This window comes from Pleuronectes platessa, chromosome 21 (genome assembly GCF_947347685.1).
Source record: "Pleuronectes platessa chromosome 21, fPlePla1.1, whole genome shotgun sequence".
In the NCBI taxonomy this organism is placed as follows: Eukaryota; Metazoa; Chordata; class Actinopteri; order Pleuronectiformes; family Pleuronectidae; genus Pleuronectes; species Pleuronectes platessa.
This window is the reverse complement of record NC_070646.1, coordinates 17850784-17869729: the sequence shown is the minus strand read 5'-3', so window position 1 is coordinate 17869729 and position 18946 is coordinate 17850784. Positions and strand designations below refer to the sequence as shown.

General features: G+C 38.8%; 1 protein-coding gene across 2 annotated transcripts; it reads right to left on the bottom strand.

Annotated features, from left to right (window-relative positions):
• Nucleotides 1–468: 468 nt before the first annotated feature.
• On the bottom strand, nucleotides 469–18629 carry mbtd1 (mbt domain containing 1). 2 transcript variants are annotated; one of them, XM_053414183.1, is made up of 17 exons: nucleotides 18428–18629; nucleotides 16771–16975; nucleotides 16497–16630; nucleotides 16291–16405; nucleotides 16112–16194; nucleotides 15906–16023; nucleotides 15286–15420; nucleotides 15096–15184; nucleotides 14351–14585; nucleotides 13213–13268; nucleotides 12678–12782; nucleotides 12391–12538; nucleotides 12158–12240; nucleotides 11715–11949; nucleotides 8909–8980; nucleotides 7515–7670; nucleotides 469–7107 (listed from the first exon to the last, which is right to left on the bottom strand). In XM_053414183.1, exons 1-17 carry the CDS (start codon nucleotides 18446–18448, stop codon nucleotides 6989–6991), a joined length of 2109 nt encoding a protein of 702 aa, XP_053270158.1. In that variant the 5' UTR covers nucleotides 18449–18629; the 3' UTR covers nucleotides 469–6988. The 2 variants fall into 2 exon arrangements, with proteins under 2 accessions (XP_053270158.1, XP_053270159.1); XM_053414184.1 differs by lacking the exon at nucleotides 7515–7670 and having other exon boundaries at nucleotides 18428–18627.
• Nucleotides 18630–18946: the final 317 nt, after the last annotated feature.

Genomic DNA, 18946 nt, shown 5'->3' with positions numbered 1-18946 from the left:
ATGTAAAATATCCACAGAGCGGCCACATGAAGAACTGAATTACACACACACGGTACAATTGCACCTCTGAGCACGCAGTCTTGGATCGAGTTAGGAGCAGGCTGCTGTATGGTTATTAATTTTTAAGTAGTCTTTATTATTTATATATTCATTATTAAAAAATTGAAAATATAGATTACTAAAGTGCCTGAGGGGGATTGACTTTGGCTGCAAATATGGCTGTAGTGCCCCGGTGTGTCGCCGTACTTGCATGCGGCTTTCTCGGTTTTCTTTCCCCTGTTAAGGACGGAGGATTTTGCTCCTTGTTACGCCTTATTAGGACAATAGTGATTTGTGAATATGACTTTTTGTAAAATCCTTGCTGACCCACTGCTATGCTCCTTTGAGTGTCTGCCATTTATCCTTACTGCCTCACAGTGCTCCTGAAAGAACCAAGTGCTGAAACTCTGAAAAAGAAATCCCACAGTGTTTGTAGTCATAAGCCTTTTTTATTCAGTGTAAAAGTCAGATCTTACAAAAATCACCAGATAAACTTTCACAGCCATGCGGAAACTGTTTGCAACGCTTGTAAACAAAGAAGCCATCCATTACAACCAATACTATGATCCAAACATTTGGCTTTATTTACAAAGTCTATCAAAACTTGATCACAGCACAAATATTACCATATGAAAGGAAACTAGTACACACTATCAAAAAGATTTACAAACTTTAAACTGCAATCTAATGTACCTCAAGGGTCAGTGTTAATATCAATAGATTTATAACTATTAACATAGATTATTTTTCATTTGTATCCAAAATAAATTTTGCACCATAACCCTCTCAATTCACAAGTATTTTCAGACAATAGTAATCCCAATACATTAAGTCGTTTTTATCAAATATATATAGCACCACAATATAATGGTTTAATATAATTAGAGGGGGACCATCACATACAAAAGACCCGTGTTAGTATCCAAGAAAAAACTAATATTAACTTCAGTTTGCTCCTCATCACTGCCCCCATCTGACAGAGCCACAACCCTGTAACTACAACTGAGAGCTGCTGATGGAAGCCTATCACCACCAGGGGGAGGGGATTAAATTGAATGGTGGGTAAAAATAAGATTATTCATGGTAATTCAAAGTAAGGACATCGTAAATAAAAATTTGAGTCATCTATGTGATTCGTAAGAATTTGGAGTTATGGAAACAAAATTATTATAGAAATTATTAAAACTTTTTCAGATCATAAGAAAACCAAATTAAAGCCAAAACTTTGATCAATGTTTTGACCTAATAACCCAGAATTAAGAGATAGCCAGCCAAAATTATTGTCGTGAGTTCAACCATAATATTAGAGACACAAATATAAGAACAAAATTGAACAATAATCGTTTTTAATTTAAGCAAAAATGATGATCGTAGGTCAAAATTATGTTAATCTGGAATATAAAGTCAAAATCATTACAATATATCTTTGATTAACTACAAGAATTTTGCTTCTGTGAGTTCAATCTTTACTTTGTATCTCACAATCTTGTCCTTCACTCTTGGTGGAAAAAGGCTTCTAAAGCTTCCTGTTCACAGTGGAAGAGGAAACAAGGAGACAAACTGAAGTCCAACAAATAAATGGTCACGACAAAATAAGTAAGTAAGCACGATGAGCTCTGTTCTACATGCATTCAGTTGATCAGTGCACCCAATCCCACATAAAAAATGGATCCACAATTGCTTCCATGTCCAGCTACTGATGAGCAAACACTCTAAATACACAGGGACCCGTGGATAAAGGTCAAACATGTTCCACTGATAGATTTGGGGATCAATGGTGAAACAAGAATATCTACAAGGGAAAGTAAGAAACAGAAGATCCAAAATGGTGCTGATTGTGCATTTGATTAATTAGGGAGAGTCTGGGGAAGGGTAGCAGCAGTTAGTCCATACAACAGTCGTTTTTTTTATTTATTTATCTAAGCTATTAATGCAGTTTTGTCGTTAAGTACACTAGTGTGTCCTTCTGCCCTCTGACATAAGTTAAAAGTAACTCCAGATCCTAGCTTTAAGCTGACCTCCTTCTAATGATTGTGAGTAAAATGTCTTTTATTGCTCATTTGGTCTTAGGAGCGCAGCGATTCAGCCGAGCTTTGTATTCAATCAGATCAGGAGACAAATTCAAAAAATTAGTAGAAATAAATTCCATATTCTTTTAGGAAATTAGAGGAAAACAAGCTACAAAAGGCAGATTAAACCAAAAGGCAAACAGCATCCGTGTTTTTTTTGTTGTCACTCAAATGGAGAATTCATCATGAACACGTGAAATGGAAAGTAAGATAAGACCTTTGTTGTTTGAAAGGCACAGAAACAAACAAGCACCTTGATAAATATAATCTTTTACGCAACTTAACACCTTATTGTGAAATTTAACCATTACTCAGCACAAAAAATTTGAAATGCCACTGAATTTGTATTATTCAGATATTTTATCGATTTGAATTCCTATGGAATTCAAATACAAATTCTAACTGTCAGAAAAAAAGTATTTTAAACTTACACAAATTCAATTGTAGGGTATCCCTGAAGTTTTTTTTAAACAGATTTTGTTCTTGATCAAGATGATCATTTGTGTGCACACAATTTAAAATTCAAAACATGAGTTATCAAAAAATGAACAAACATTTCTATCTGAATCCTAAAACATTCAATGAAACAATTTTTTTTAATATTCTGGTAGAAATTTCACAAGTGTTATTAGAGTCACATTTTTCAATGCTAGAAATTCAGTGGTAACTACATTTCAAACATTAAGAATCAAGTTGTGGTTGAACTCCACAATTTTCTGTTGCTTTCAACATTGTGGTGATTCTGGCTCTTGTTTGCTTCCACACAAGACGCACATCATGAAAAGACCATTGAGCTGATTCAGACTTGCTACAACATTTACAACACAGAAAAGAAATACCAACTTCCTGAGAACTGAATTATGAACCTTACTGGTAGAAAGAGAAATTATGGATCGTTTCAGTGAAAAGATTAGAACTGCTCTTCATGTCAATACCTTGGCCATACAGTCACTTTTCGGTGTATGCACCTCTGCTCACAAAAACCACTGCTTTATAATACCATTTTGTTAAATTATCTCATCTGTTAATTATATTAATGTAGTGATCATAACATTTGTGGGTGCTATACGTTTTTTATTCAACGTAGCAAAATAATATTGGATCTATCGCTATTGCATATCATTCAAATTAGAAGACTACCTCATGTGCTATGATAAAAAGTTTCTTCCTTGTTTGGTGTCTAGTCTTCAAGTGGAGCGTATTTAGGTAATCATTTTTCATTTGCATATGCTAACAAATATTTCACACACTTTTAGCTAAATGTGGCTAGCATCAGGAGGTAGTAGATAAACAGCTGCAGAAGTCTAGCTCTAAGAAGAATGAAAGAGAAGGAGTCTCGTCATTTCCACGGCCAAGCAGTAATTACTGACTTTTCGGATTTTTTACTCTATACCATCATAGTCAAGCATATACATACATATATTGACATATATATATATATAGAGATAATCTAAGTTTTTTTGCCAGCTCCTGTTTTAAGTGAATGCTGCCTTCAGAGACTGTTGGAAAAGCAGTGCATCATCGTTCATTTTCCACTAAAGTCAAACCTGTTATTCTGTGGATCAGGTGAATCATAAACTAGCTTGCATACGTTAGGCTCTGACATGACAACAACCGCAACGATACAAAATAACCCTCATGTTTTGCATATTACGCTAATGAAATATTCTACATACTCTTTTTCCGTATATGGACAAAATTGCTCGATGATGTTGACTGTTGGAATGAGGCAGATTTTCCTGTTCTCTGAACATAACAGCCCAACTTCAGAGTTCTCTGACAGAAAGCAAAGTTTGATGCTACAAACACCTAAGGTATGGAGTCTCGAGTGTGCCACATTTCCGTGTTTAATCATATTTCACTATTGTTCAGAAATGTTATAAAGCTATTACTGAAACAAATTTACATTTAAATAATGCAAAAAAACTCAAAGTGGAGTAAATTAATTACTAATCTAATCTAATTAAAATTTATATTTAATTTTAAATAATTACATTTTTTTTTTTTAATTCTCTCCCCGTTATATGTATTTATTTATTAGAACTTAACCCATGTAATCTAATGTTTTATCTTATTATCACACAGTTCAACCCACACTGAGGCAAAGGGTCCAGGTAGTTGGCCAGTGTCACATGCCAACTGGCTAATTGGGGTTTGTGGGTTCAGCATTTGGATTAAAAAAGATTTTACCTATCAATTGTTTTAGTTTTTTTATCCATCTATCTAAATACAAATACAAATGATATATCTATATAGGTTTATATTTAGTAATGTATTAAATGATTACAATTAAACAGTGGATACGTTTAGAAATATTCCGGTGGCACACCTGAGACTCCATAAGCAGAAGGAGTTCCAGACAGACAGGGTAACACACAGCAGAAATGGTCCAGAACACAACAGAAAAACATGTGGATCTCCAATATGAATCACTGGTGTAGTGCAACCTATGAAAGTAAGAGAAGATGAACCACCACAACACTACACTGTAATATGCTGCACAGTCTGGCTGATACACGAGGCCAACGAAGGTCGGCCTCTAACAGCAGCGATATCAAAAACTGTGAAGGTCAAAGTACATATTGTCGGGTTGGGCAGTGAGAATGACCCTCATCATACCAGTAAGGTTTCTCTTTTAGACAACATACCCTGCTGTTCACTAACAGTCACACTACGCTAAGTTGTTTCTCATTTATTCTGTCTTTTAAACCACGGTGACTTTTTTTGTTGTTTTTTAAATGAAAAAAGCTTTTCATCTCCACAGCTTCATCATTTCTGTTCAACATTACAGCGCAAAGACCCTGATTTATTCAAAAATGATAAATGATACATTTATGCTAGATTTGAGTTTTGTATAGAGGAATATAGAGGAAGAAGCCCAGGCTCATTAGCATGGCTGAATTCTTGCTACAAGAGGTCACAAACCCACAGTCAGTGGTAATGTGGGATTTACTGTGATAGGTCCCTGAAGCTCCTCGAAGCTGTTTGACATCACAGAACATGTTGAGATAATTTTTTGCTTCATTTAGCTTATGTTGCCTCATGTGTTCTACTGTAACAAACAGGCAGGTTTAGCAGCTGCACGTAGAAGGAGAGGTTGTGTGAAGTTGTGTTTACAGATGATTTACAGTTGCTCAAAATGTAGTAATACAAAAAATAACAGATTTCCCCCACAATACCCACTTTGTGTAGCTTAGGAATAACAACATCTATAGACTGTACAGATTTAATGAAAGAGAAGTGGAATGTGAAGGAGGATTTCTGTATTCAATACCTAACTTATAAGAAACAATGGCAAGAATGAGTTTCTGCAATAACTGCATAAGATATGTTATATAACTTTCCGTCAAAGTTGCAATGCAATGTAATCAATATAAAAAACGTAATCCTCCTAAGGGTTCCGAGTGTGGCTTTATGCGAAGGTTATAAATGGGGACAATTTGTAAATTGAGATTTAATAGGAGTAACAAATTTCAATAAAAAGACTTTTAAATAAATTATTTCCAAAGCCATTGTTAATGCTTTTCAAATGTAAGAATATGGCTCAGTGTGAAAGATTTGGGAAGGTTAGCGGCAGAAAACAAAGCATCTTGTGACTGATCTTAGAAAGGAAGGAAAACAGTGAAAAGCATTTTCATTGTTTTCTAAAGGATTCATCAAAAAATGTGAATAAATAAATAAATTACATGATAATGACAATATGCTTGTCACACGCCCTAGTTTGAGTTTTGCGTCATCCGGGTAGTTTTGGTGGATTTGATTAAACCTGTGGGCTCAAACTCTGCTGTGAGTAATATCATGTATCTTGAATCAGACTTTGGTTCTGTAATGTTTGAACTCGGAAATAAATGTAGCTGCAGAAATCTTCAACATCATTAATGCTAAGCAGCGGTGTACTGGGATCTGTCTTCCAATCACACTCCTTGATCTATAATTCTATTTTAATAGGTCTTCACATACTATTTGAATATAATCACTTCTGTGAAACAACGCACGTTACATTTCCCACACAACCACCAAAAATGTAAATGCAAAAATAGGAACATTAAGACACACATCATTACAAAAGGACAAAATAAAGAAAAAACTTCAAGTACTTTCAATGAAGTTAAAGTCCACCTGGCAATTTGAAAATAATCAAAATATACACAACTCTGCTCCTGTCTCTGCCAGCCTCTCTTTTCTTATCTCCTCAGGCTGCTCAGTGGGTGACTCTCACCAACTGCAATTTATAAACCTGAACACCAACCAAACCCAACCAAATTATATATATTTATATGTATATTTATATATGTGCTGTCCTATAAGTGTGTGTGTGTGTGTGTGTGTCTTTGTGTGAGTGTGCGTATATATATACAAAAAAACAAAAATTAAACAAAGGACCTGGCTCAATAAATGGTTCTCACAGTTTCTACAGGTCTCTGTGCGTGGCCCAGATTGTGGCGAAGGCAGGACGGGCGCATGTCGACCCTCCATCTCTGTGGGGAAAAAGGCTGATTTTGAATCCATCCAAATATATCTTGTGTGGTCGGACGTTTCAGACAGGAGAGGAGAAAAAGCCGATGTTGCGGCACCCAACGGTGGCACGAAAGAAAATGCCCAACTATTTCCAACCCCTGAAACGGGTTCCATGGGATATTACTTGCACACACAGCTACAATGTTAGAAGACTGTCTAAGCGGGATGTTCTTTCAGGACTTTTCAGAAGCATGACCATCTTCTGCTCTTTATCATCTCCTGTACTGACTCCATTGAAGGCCTGCTGGCATTGGTCTACGAGTGTGATTTGAGGCTAGTTTGACTTGTTCCTGATCCTGCTGAGGTTTTCGAGACGTCCGTCCTGTTCCGAGTTTGTCCCGCTCTGTCCCGACCATGTAACCTCAGGGCTCCTGTTTGATGTAGTAGCTGCCCGAGCCGTTGCTTTCCTGGTCGGATGTGCCCTGTGAGAAGGTGAACTCGTCCACCTCAGCTGCCTCCTCCTTCATGCGCAGGAGAGACTCTACAGATGGGCACAAACACAGATAAGAGAAAGAACAGCAGCACAGATGAGCCACGTGTGTTTATGCACTGTCAGAAAAGCACAGGAGGTGCAGGTCTGTCCTGTTCCAGGTGTTAGCCTGAACTCCACATGCATGAGGACATATCGTATGAATCACACATGCCTTAGGACTGCTTCAAAGCGGAGACAAAACACTAGTAATACACCAAACTAACTCCACTCTAGGTCTTTGCTGACAAGAGAAAACGTGACAATGAGATAGAATAGAAAGAAAGGGCTGATTGGACAGTAGAACATGCAGCATCGGCAGCATCCAGCTCCACAGCGGGGCCTGTCAGGGGCCTCTGTCCTGTTAAAACCCTGCTGGGCCTCACTGCTGTGCTGGTTTTGTCTTAATGGGATGTTACCTGATTTGTGGGTTTGGTGGAGGTGGGTTCGGGGCCGGGGCCGAGCTGGCCCCTGGGCAGGGTAAGGGGGCGGACTCTGCTCTTCGTCCCCTGAGAAGCTGCTCCTCCTCCTGCCTGCCTGACTGAAGGGCCGTCGACCAACCGGAATCTTCCTCTCTAAACACCAAGCCAGACTCAGGTAAGCTACCAGGGGCTTATTGCACACAATTCAATTCATCTGGAGCAGGTCTCAGTGTTCAAATTACGTATTATGAAGAAGGTTAAACAGGTTAAAGTTAAGTTGAAATTTATAATTTATCCTCAAACTGTTGCCACTTGTTATGCCAATCTGACTAAGCCCCTGGTAAGCTGTACTCAGACTGCTAGACCCCAGTAAGCAGACGCACCGTTAGCTACCAAGAGCAAAGCTCCATGAAATGGAGCAGCATGTGAATGGGAGACTTTGGCTGCCAATATTGAAATGAAATCAAATAAAAAGATTTAATTATTTCCCTTACCATTTAAAATATGTGTATTTCAAATTGATGAATGTCATTCACAATTACTTATAATTAGAATTTAGTTATAGACTGGAAAGTAAATGGTTAGTTATAGACTGGAAAAGTAAAAGGTTAGTGTTACACTGCCATAATAAAATGGGAGAATACATACGCATTTTACAAACAAGCTAAAGATATATAAATGTATTAAAAACATAAAAGTCCACTTTGTAATCTTTAAATCCTCTTTAAATCTGTTAAGCACTGTGAGATTGGTCATTAAATTACAGCAAATCCCATTTGAAAGGCCATTAAAAAGGGCAAAAATTTGCACATTCAAATTTAAGTTTAGGTGGTCACCCAGAAAATAAATACATTCCCCATGGAATTTCATGCAAGGTTATGCGCCAGATGACGGTTTTAATTGTGGATTTTGATTTCCCCTCCTATTTTAATGTGCATTCTGTAATGTATCATGTGCACACAAATGTAAAATACATTTGATTGACAGATTTAGTTTAATACTGGTGGCCACAGACTTCCACCTTAAAGTGTATTGAAATCAGCATTAACGTCACCTTCCTGTCACTATTGATCTGAAACTCTGGACCTAAATGAGGGTGCAACGCCAAGCTCCTCTTCTCAAACACCTGCAGAAACTCCACCTCAAAAACTACAAAGTCCAAGTGTGTAAGTATCCCACTCAAAAAGGGAGACAGATCTTTTCAAGCATCCGGCAGTGTGACAAAAGAGGTCCAATGACAATATTCCTGACACACCGGGCAGGTGACCTACAACAGAGCAGCAGCGTTGCCACCACAAGTGTAGCCAGTGACAGTAAGAATTACAGCGAAAGGAGAAGGTGGAGGAAAGAGCGGTGAGACACTTATTTACAGTCGATGAAGGATTACTCACTTTTTTTTTGCCCTTTGTACTGCTGGGCCTTTTTCTTCTGCTTGGGCACAGACTGAGGCATGTCTCTGTTACCTGACAGAACAACATGGGATGGTTGTGGACAGTGAGGTACAGTTCAGTTTAAAAAGGAGACACAAAAACACATTGTGTCATTAGCACAGCAGTATGGTTTGAATATAAAGTAGCACAAGCTACATGTAGGGTGTCTGATCAATATCAGTGTATCTACAATGACATGTAAACACAGTTCCTCTCTCAGTGGCATTACACAATTCTATGTTTCTGATGTCTACTACACTCAATGAATGATAAACTAACTTTTTAGGGCCATAGCAATCCCTGGCCTTATTGCTAGATTACATTAAAGTAATGAGAATAGCCATCAGTCGAGCTACACTTTACAGCCATGTCTGTTCAGGCATATGTATTACATGTATTGAAGTCTTTGAAAGGAATTTAATAAAAAGGTATTTTATCACAATAAGTACATGAATGCTTGAGTTATAGCCAAAATGTGAGGGCACAATTACCCTAGACCACCAACATCTAGTCAGTACATTTTTGAGTCCAAGTGACATTTTTTTAAATCTGAAGAAATCCCCTCAACATATTTCTGACATATCGTGTTCACAAGAATTGAAGGACGGACGTCCAGACAACCTGGAGACATTCTCAATTAGCTAAGCATCCAGCAAGTATACAGAATATGAGCTTGCAGTAGTAAAGACAAACAAAAACTATTACACAATGCATGATGTGAAGAGTATAAAGATGTACAATATTCAAGATGTATTCCACCATCTATATTCAAATGTTAAGCCCTCTTCAGACATGGAATCTGTTACATTGCTGGGTTCATTAGTGGTGGCTTTTTAGCATGCAAGCACACAGCATGATGTTTAATAAACTATCAAACAAAAGATATTCAAACATGGCCAACAATCTATCTTTAATAATATCCAATTTAACAACCCCTTGTTCCTCTTTAGCACTGTAGCCCGAATCATACTGTCATAGATCTACTGAACCATGTATTCTTTTATCTCTTAGCAGGAATCATTACCTGGGCTTCATTACAACTATCTAAAACAGCTCCCAACCACCATCTTGCCACTACTCCAGGAACTTTAGATTCAAGTTGATCAGTCAATCAATCAATTTTGATGTGTATAGTCCATATTCACAAAATCCCAACACAACTTTAACACCTGATCTATATTGAGACTGCTTTTCTTCAACAGTTTAGATCTGTCTGAGCTGACTTCACTTATCTCTTCATCCAAACCATAAACTTGTCTATTCTTATTCCCATCAGATTGTTTAAGGGCCATCTGATTGTTTAAGGGCTTTAAAATTAAGATTAAGATACATTTATTTATCCCAAACACATGCACAGACATACACAGGTACACAATTGTAGGGAAATTTAACCTCTGCTTTTTTTAACCCATCTGGTGCAGGACACACAGAGCAGTGAGCAACCATGTACGGCGCCCGGGGAGCAGATGTTGGGGGAGTAAGGTGCCTTGCTCAGGGGCACTAGACAGGGTAGGGAGAATCCTCTTGGAGTTTGACAGATCAATCCAGGTTCGTCTTTTTGTTTTTTCTCCGTGGAGTCGAACCAGAGACGAACCAGAGACCTTTTCTGCCCATAGTCCAAGTTTCTGCCACTAGTCCACCGCCTTGTCTATTCTTATTCCCATCTGATTGTTTAAGGGCTTTACCATAGAGCAACACTTCCATATTAGATATAATCTATGGATCTTTGTTACGAGCTTCACACAACAGGCTTTTAAGGTTGAAATAAAGAATCACCTTTTTTAAAAGCCTCGTCTTGACACAGATGTTTTTGCTCAGATATATCAAACCTCTCATTCATTTCTAAAATCCTCAGAAAAACATAATTTGATCGTATAATTACAATGGATGGTATTATCTTGGCCTCTAGGTCTACGTGAATGAACCATGTAGTTATGTTTGACCTGGACATGCACAGTGACTCATACAAAGTGTTAAGATGAGCCTTCTTTTCACCTGAGCAAAATTTGACACATCCTGTCTCAAAGGAATGCAGAGAAACTAGTCCAGCTCAAAGTTGGGGAAGGTTAGAGTTAGTAACAGTGCCAGCTCAGGTGAGCCCTGAACCATCTCTCTGCTACTGTTCACCTGAACTACTGGAATAAACTCAAATGATTCACTGAACTCTCCCTGAGTATTTATATCACTACTACAAGTCAATACCTTGAGGGTCTTATCAATGTATCTGCTGTCACTATGGGTTCATAAAGAAAGAGCAGAATATGAGCCTTATTAGTGTTATCATAGCAAAGCCACCACATGACATGAGTAATAACTGAGGTAGTCAGAAAACTTGTCCAGCCAGTATCATGGAAAGATGTCGTTGGGATCACTATGACGCACTTTATAAAAAAGGGGCCAAAGTACACAGAGTAGTTAATAAGTAGAACACAGCAGTGAGCTGTTTTAATCAGAGATGCCAATCCTTAGGCTATTGATTGCTTTTAATTAATCATTTTCCTTCCTAGAAGGTTCATTATCAACTGATGTAATACAACAGGTATAACCTTTTGAATGTATTCTAAAAATCACAACCACTAACAACCTGAACTATTGATAATAACAAATCCAGCTATTCTGGCTCATGTCAGAGGAAATCTTTTATTGAGATGATGAGATATCTAGTTTCCAAAGAAGAGAGTTTGGCCTCATGGTGTCACCAACAGAGGGATCAGACAGACGGCACACATGAGCCCTCAGTGGTAACAGAGATGAAATGGATTCTTACTCTGAGAAGCAGGGGGTTGGAGCTGGTAGCCCGTCAGCTGACACCAGCCCACAGGGTAGAGGTCAGGTGACTCGCAGTCCACCCACTGGTCATACTCGTCCTCCCAGCCGTCAAAGTGGATCCTCAGTAGCCGGTGCACTATTCTTGTCACTGTGGCAACGCACACAAGCCGCGGCTCCATCAGGTCAACAGCCTCGAGCTTCATGCCGGGTCGAAAACCATGATTGGGAACCTCCTAGGAAATGTGACGCAGCAAATTGAATTAACTAGAGAATTAAATTTGACTTCTTATACAATGACCGTAGACACAAGAATCACTGATAATTCCTGATTCCCATTATTCCACATCACTGTCACATAACTCAATAGCCAGAAAAATATTACCAGACAACATTATTATACCTTTAAGAGAAACATGAAGGAGAAACCATGATAACGTTTACCTTGTTAAAAAGCTTGACAGGAGCAGCTATTGATCCTGATTCCCTGAGGTAGTCAAACCATTTATATGGTAGTTTAGTAAACCCTGGGGAAGATAGTCGGCATTGAGTCCGGAACATAAACCAAATGCACGAAGAAGCTACCAAACTAAAAAAAAAATTATTCAACAATTAATTTAACATAGGCTCCTCAAGGATGCAACTGTCTATTTAGAGACAAACTACGAGTGCTGTACCTCTAGGGGGCGTGAGTTCAATGTTGTTGATTTCACAGAAGCCGGCAGGAAAGATGGAGGGGGAGGCGCCATGGTAACAGAACCAGTCTGATCCGTCCACTGCCTCCGAACCGTCAATCCCGATCATGAGGTACCCGTCTGCCAAAACCTTAAACGGCAGAGAATGAATGAGGTGAGTCTCGAGCGGTTGAGTGAAGCTTATTTCAAATAAAATCTAAAAACAAATTGATCTTCTATTCCTGACAAGCAGCACCTGATAATGATGTGCAGTATAGATGCACACTAACCTTTCTTACAGTGGCTACACATATAGCTGAGAGATTGAGGGGGTCAATGGCTTCTAACTTCATCCCATCTTTGAACCAGTCCCCACTCTGGTCCACATCTTTTACCTGATATTCGCATGCAAACAACAAAAAGGAGAACAGATAAATTCTTTGCAATAATATGGATTTATCAAACATGAGATGTTACATATTAATGCAATTCACAATAATGATAGCAGTTGGACATAAACCACCCACCTTCAACATTAAGATTGGTTGTTTTAATGATATGGCAGATCAGTATATTATACCGAAGCTTTTTAGGGGCTGAAGATGCTTTGTGAATAACTTACATCTTTACCAGGATCTAGTTATACGTTTAAATGGAGTTTTCTTAGAATTTCATGACCAGGAGTAACTTTGTTCTAGGTGTATGGTTTATAAATACAACCCTCCGTCTACAATGGCTGGTCATTAGACACTGTCACGTTAATTCAAACCACGACATTTTGAACAGTACAGATAATATTAATAGAAAGTTTTTATTTTGCATTACCTTCTGGAAGAACTGAGCAGGAGCATCAACTTGACCCTCAATTTTCTTTGAAATATCTGAAAAATATATTGACGGATTAAAAAGACTAATCATTCCTGAGATGTTTTAGCATTATAGTCACAAAACGAGCCTCACAAACAATACATGATCTGAAAGGAGAGATGAAACTGGTGAGAGTTGGAGCGGAGGACGAGCTGGACCTCAGGGATTCACTTAGCATGAAGTCACTTTTATTCATACATAAAGCAGCGTTTCATAAAGTTACGTAAACCTCCGCTGTTATAACCACAATCAATGATGACTTTTCCTTTTTAGGATCAACCAAGAAGGGATCTACAGAACTTTGTTGGCAAATGTACCGAACGCCACCTTACCCTTTACAGCTTGTGTCATGTAATGGTTTACTATTTCTACAAACTGAGTGATCTACAAATAGCAGAAAACAACATGTATTATTAACAATAGATATTTTTATATGTATTCACTACAGATCATAAGTATTTGGGCTCTGTACGAAATTATTCACACATCACTATATAGCCCAATAAATAGGGAATTTGCCATTTTGAAGTGCAAACTGCAGCAAACTTTAAATATGGTCATTCAACTTGCTTTCGACATACTGTACAAATATTAACACTTTGAATCCATTGTGGGATTTTCCACCGGCCGACGTTGCTGTGCGTCATTGTCGAAGGACGATGAGGTACAACAACGTCAGATAGATCTGAACTGCTTTTTAAAATCAAGAAATGAAATGCCACTTGCTGGGGTAGTGACACAAATTATGACTGAACTGGGAGAACAGAATCCAAGCACCAAGAGAAGCTTTCTTCTTTGCAGTATATATATAAAGAGATCATTTTTTTATTTTGCCTTTTTTCTGCAGAAAAGTCTTTTAGCATATTGTATTGTGTATCGAAAGCTAAGATGTGGCACTTAACTGTAGTATCCATTATTTTATTTCAAATTAGAATGGGACTCAGAGAGTGCATTCCTCCACCAAGGCTAACACCCTATCTTGGCCTGAAGGACAACATGTGTGACTTCCCAAATACTTGTGGTCTTGACTATAATTTTCAACACCTTAAAAAGGCACCACTGAAGCAAAGGTGTTACTGGAACTTTCCAAACCCACCAGATCGTTTGAAGCGGTGTCCAATGCTTCGTGACCAGCCTATATTATGGATGAGGGGGCTGTACATGTGGCACCAGAAGTCATCAGATCCGTCCTGGCTCTCTTCGTAGACCAGCCTGAGGCGACCTCCAGTGACCTGCTCCACCAGCGCCACCCGCGTCCGGCACAGGTAGTTTTTATCCACCACCTCCACCCGCATCAACTTTTTAAAGGGGAACTGCGTGTTCTCATGTACCTACAGCGAAATATTATACATGGATTTAACAAAGGTAAACCCATCATTGTTGTGTCTAGTCCTTTAAGTTTCACACCTCACAAAATGAGGCAACGCTAAGTACTACATCTGAAAATACCATCAAAGAAAGAGATGTTTCATCAACATAGAGAATAACATCAGTTCTTGGCTCATTTTAATTCAAAGATATATGGTAAATGGTTTTGTATTTATATAGCGCTTTTCTAGTCTTGATGACCACTCAAAGCTCTTTACAGTACAGTTTTACATTCACCCACACATTCATACAGTGCATCTATTCGCAGCACTTTGTTACTCTATGGGGGGCCATTCGGGGTTCAGCATCTTGCCCAAGGACACTTCGGCATGCAGATAGGTCAGACTGGGGATCGAACTGTCGACCTTCAGGTTGGAGGACAACCACTCTACCCCTCAGTCACAGCCGCCTCTATATAGGCACTGGCCACCAAAAAAGTGTCATTCAATTTATTCTGTATTAGTTTCTCTCACCTTGGTATTAAAGTCAGGTGGCAGTGTTTTAGCTCCAGTAAGACGCTTTACAAGAAAGGCTTTCCAGTTAGAGTATTTATGCTGTATGCCTGTTAGAGAGATGAAACAAATAACAGCCAGTTACCATGAGCCGTCCGAGAACACAGGCATTCACGACAAAAGAGCAGAACAGGTTTGGCACGAGGCTCACTTTTTGGAGGTACAAGGGGTTTCCCACTTGAGGCGCACCATCCCACTGGGTGAACCTCAGGGATACAGAGATTACACCAGAAGTCCTTACTGGTGTCGTTGTCAAAACCCTCATAGCGCAGGAGAGCCTTGAACCCTGCAGAATGTTGACACTTGTGAGTTTCTGCTGAATTTCAATCTTGAAGCTGGAAACACTGGTCTGTCTTGTTAATGAAGTCAAAGAACTGATATGTTAAGTATCATTCAGTGAATCAGCACGCAGGTGGATGTGACACATAGACAATGTGCCATCTGAAAAGGATGGTTTCAGGGCAGAAGAGGAAAACTCAAAACTTTTTCACGTAATGTTAAAAGGAGTTTATCAAGATAAAACTATATTTTACAGTGGATAGAGTAAAAGAGAATGCCACTGTGATTTTACATGGCAAAACACAAAAAAAGTAATCTCATGGTCGAATACCTTTTCCTGTATGAGTAACTGTCTGCAAAGATTCATTCCTGAGCATTTTTAAGTATTGAACGTGTTAAATGCAAAAATGTTATGGTTATGATGTGGATAATCTCATTCAGATTATCCGATGGTGTTTATTGTCTTTGAACTAGTTGTAGAAAATGTCTTACCTGCTAGCTTAATGATTTCTGCTATCCAGTATACCTTGGTGGAGAGACTGGTGTCAGAGTTGAGCACTTCAATCCTAACACCTTCTTCTATGTCTCCCCAGCATGTCCCCATAGGGGCCTGAAACACAGAAGCGGCAGTAAAGTTACATAGATGACAAAGAAACAAATCATTTTTCAGTCTCAAATCAGCTCTACTTTTTACTTACATGCTTGAAACAGCTGACTGGCGCTCCGACTGTGTTATTGCTACAGATGTACCGACCCCAGTCAAAAATCTCTGCTGGGACCACTGGCAGAAACAATGTACAGTGTAAAGCTGGAGTAACTTTTAACATGGAATCACTTTCACCTTATTAATAATTATGACTGCTTGTTGAAAACATACCTGCTTTTGGTTTCGCCTGGTTCTGTTGACTGGCTTGGTACTGGGCGTAAGCTGCCAATTTGGCCATGAGAGGCTGTTTCTGTAAGACTTTTGCCTTTTTCGTTGGTGGTTTGCCCTTTCAAAATAAAGCAGAAATGATCATTTTTCTAACTATAATCACTTTATCTTAATAAATGTGTTAAAAAAATATAGTTGGAAGCATTTACCTGTAGTCGAGCCAAGATGCTAGCTTTTTTGGAATTAGAGGAATAACTCCTCGAACACGACACACTGCAGAAGCGCTTGGTTTTGGAGTAAAAAGCATCTCGTACTCCGACCATCCCACACATCTCACAAGTGGCTGTGAAGAAGAGTGCACAAAACAGAAGCAGGATCTGTTAAAATCATCAAACTGGTACACGATGGCTAATTCTTTGTTTCTTATGCAGATTATTTTCCAAAGGTCCACACAAACTTTAAGTTCAAAACTTATTTACTGACCCATTCCAGCCTTGCCATCGGGGTATGTGTAGACTTGACCATTGTTCTTGATAATGGGCAGGCTGACAGGGATGGAAGGTACCACCTCATCCTCACTGTCCTCGGAACTGGAGCTGCTGGTGGACTCTTCACTGCAGCTGTCATAGCCATCAAACATCCCGAACGAGTCTCTCCGCTTACGTTCTGAACGTGGGGTGCGTTCAGCCTTCACAGTTGAGAAAAAGACAAAGGCATCTAAATTAGTAACATATTCAATTGCCTCAAATACCTCCAGAACTATATAGAGCATAAGGATATAGAAATAGATGTAGGGCTCACTAAAATGTCAGAAATTTGACAATATTCCTCACTTGAAAGTCCCACAAGTAAAACAGTGATGTGTACCTTATGTAAGACTTCAGTTTCGAGTTATTTAAAGGAAAATATAATTATTCCTAAATGTGTTCCTTTGTTTTCTTTTTCAGGCAAGACTGTCAAACTGTAATAAAAGCATTTATTATCTCTTTTTGTTTTTCAAACAAACATGAGCCAGGCCATAAATCAATGACAGCAAGCATCACTTCAATACAGGGTTAGTAGCATACAGCTCTTTTTTTTTAAATGCACTGGTATCGGCCGATACACAGGTATTGGATCTGTATCAAGAACGGGAAAATAGTATAGCTGCAACTAACCATGCATTCCCTTATAAATATTGATGATCATTATTTGCAGTTTACATAAATCATACAGTAAATTCAAAATGGTATCTTAAAATGTCTGATTGAGTCCATAGATTAGAGGGTATTGTCAAAGACAAGAAAATAAAATAGCACATATTTGCATTCAAGCTGAAAGCAGTGACTTGTTGGTCATTTTAAAATTAAAATGCATTTTCAAAAGCTATTATAAGAATGTCAACATTGTAAATTTATTTTCTGACTCATTCAACAAATTAGGATTAGTGCTGGTGTACAATTATAGTAGCACGGTACATGCTCATCCTTTGCATAGAGCATATTTGAGTATTTCTAAAGGATCATCTGCTGTGAGATCTGACCTGTTAAGGACAACTACAAACGACTATTAATCTAGATGCAGGTGTAAGACTGCAGTGAGAAACTGAAGATTCAATATTTGCTGCCTGACAGTATTGAAATATGTTTTGTTGTCACAGCCTGTTTACTTCCTCCTTTCGGCATAACAGGTGACATACCAGCTAACTGAGCTAATATTTATTATTTCACAGGAACAATACTGAAATAGTAATAACAAACTCTACCTGCCAGTAAAGACTCCACGAGCGAAACAGGAAATGTACAAAACAGAAGAGATAACTAATATACGAGCTGAAATAGGGGGCGGCCCTACTGGAAATAGCTCTCAATGCTAAATGGTGCTAGCACAGATAGCTAGCGGAAATGTTTTTTCCAGTTTTTTATTCACAGACCCACAGCGCACTTTTCATTCACACTGCAAATTCACATCTGCTCACACGCAATTAAATTAAACCTGGGGTCACTATATTTCTACCGCTGTGGAGAGCTTCCTAATATTTAACTCTAGCTGTCCACCAGCTAGCTGCGATTTACAGATAACAACAAAGGAGGAGCGTTAGCTTTAGCAAATCCCCAGTAATCGGAGGCTCGCGGCCCTAAAATGCTAATAATTCACTCACCAGATCCCGTGCGTCTTCCATCAGCCCTTCATATAGAGAAGCTGCTAGATCACTGTGCTCGCGTGCTGATACAACTCCCCACGCGAGGGGTGATTTCAGCCTTTGAAATAGCAACAATTATATAAATACTACCAGGCAGGGTATCAACAAATTACTCTGCTGCTCCTGCGCATGTGCGAGCGTAACCTGCTTTCACGCGATTGGCCCGTTCGGGGAATGGAGTTCAGCCACCACTACAGAAACAAAACAGTGGAGTCCGCGATGGGAATGAATGAATGGCCTCTTCAGTTTCAGGTGTGAAGTTAGATTAGAGAGGAACATTTCTTTACTTCACTTCCCGTAGCAAACCATCGGCAAATCATCAGCAAACCATCGGCAGGAGAAACAGAGGGAAGATCCTTTATATGACCAGTTGTTCATTTAAAATCAACTGTGTCTCTGCAGAGCACTTAGTTAAAGTGACATTTATGCTAAGGTCACCCCCCCCCCCCCCCCTTTCTCTATGTGAAGACAGTGTGT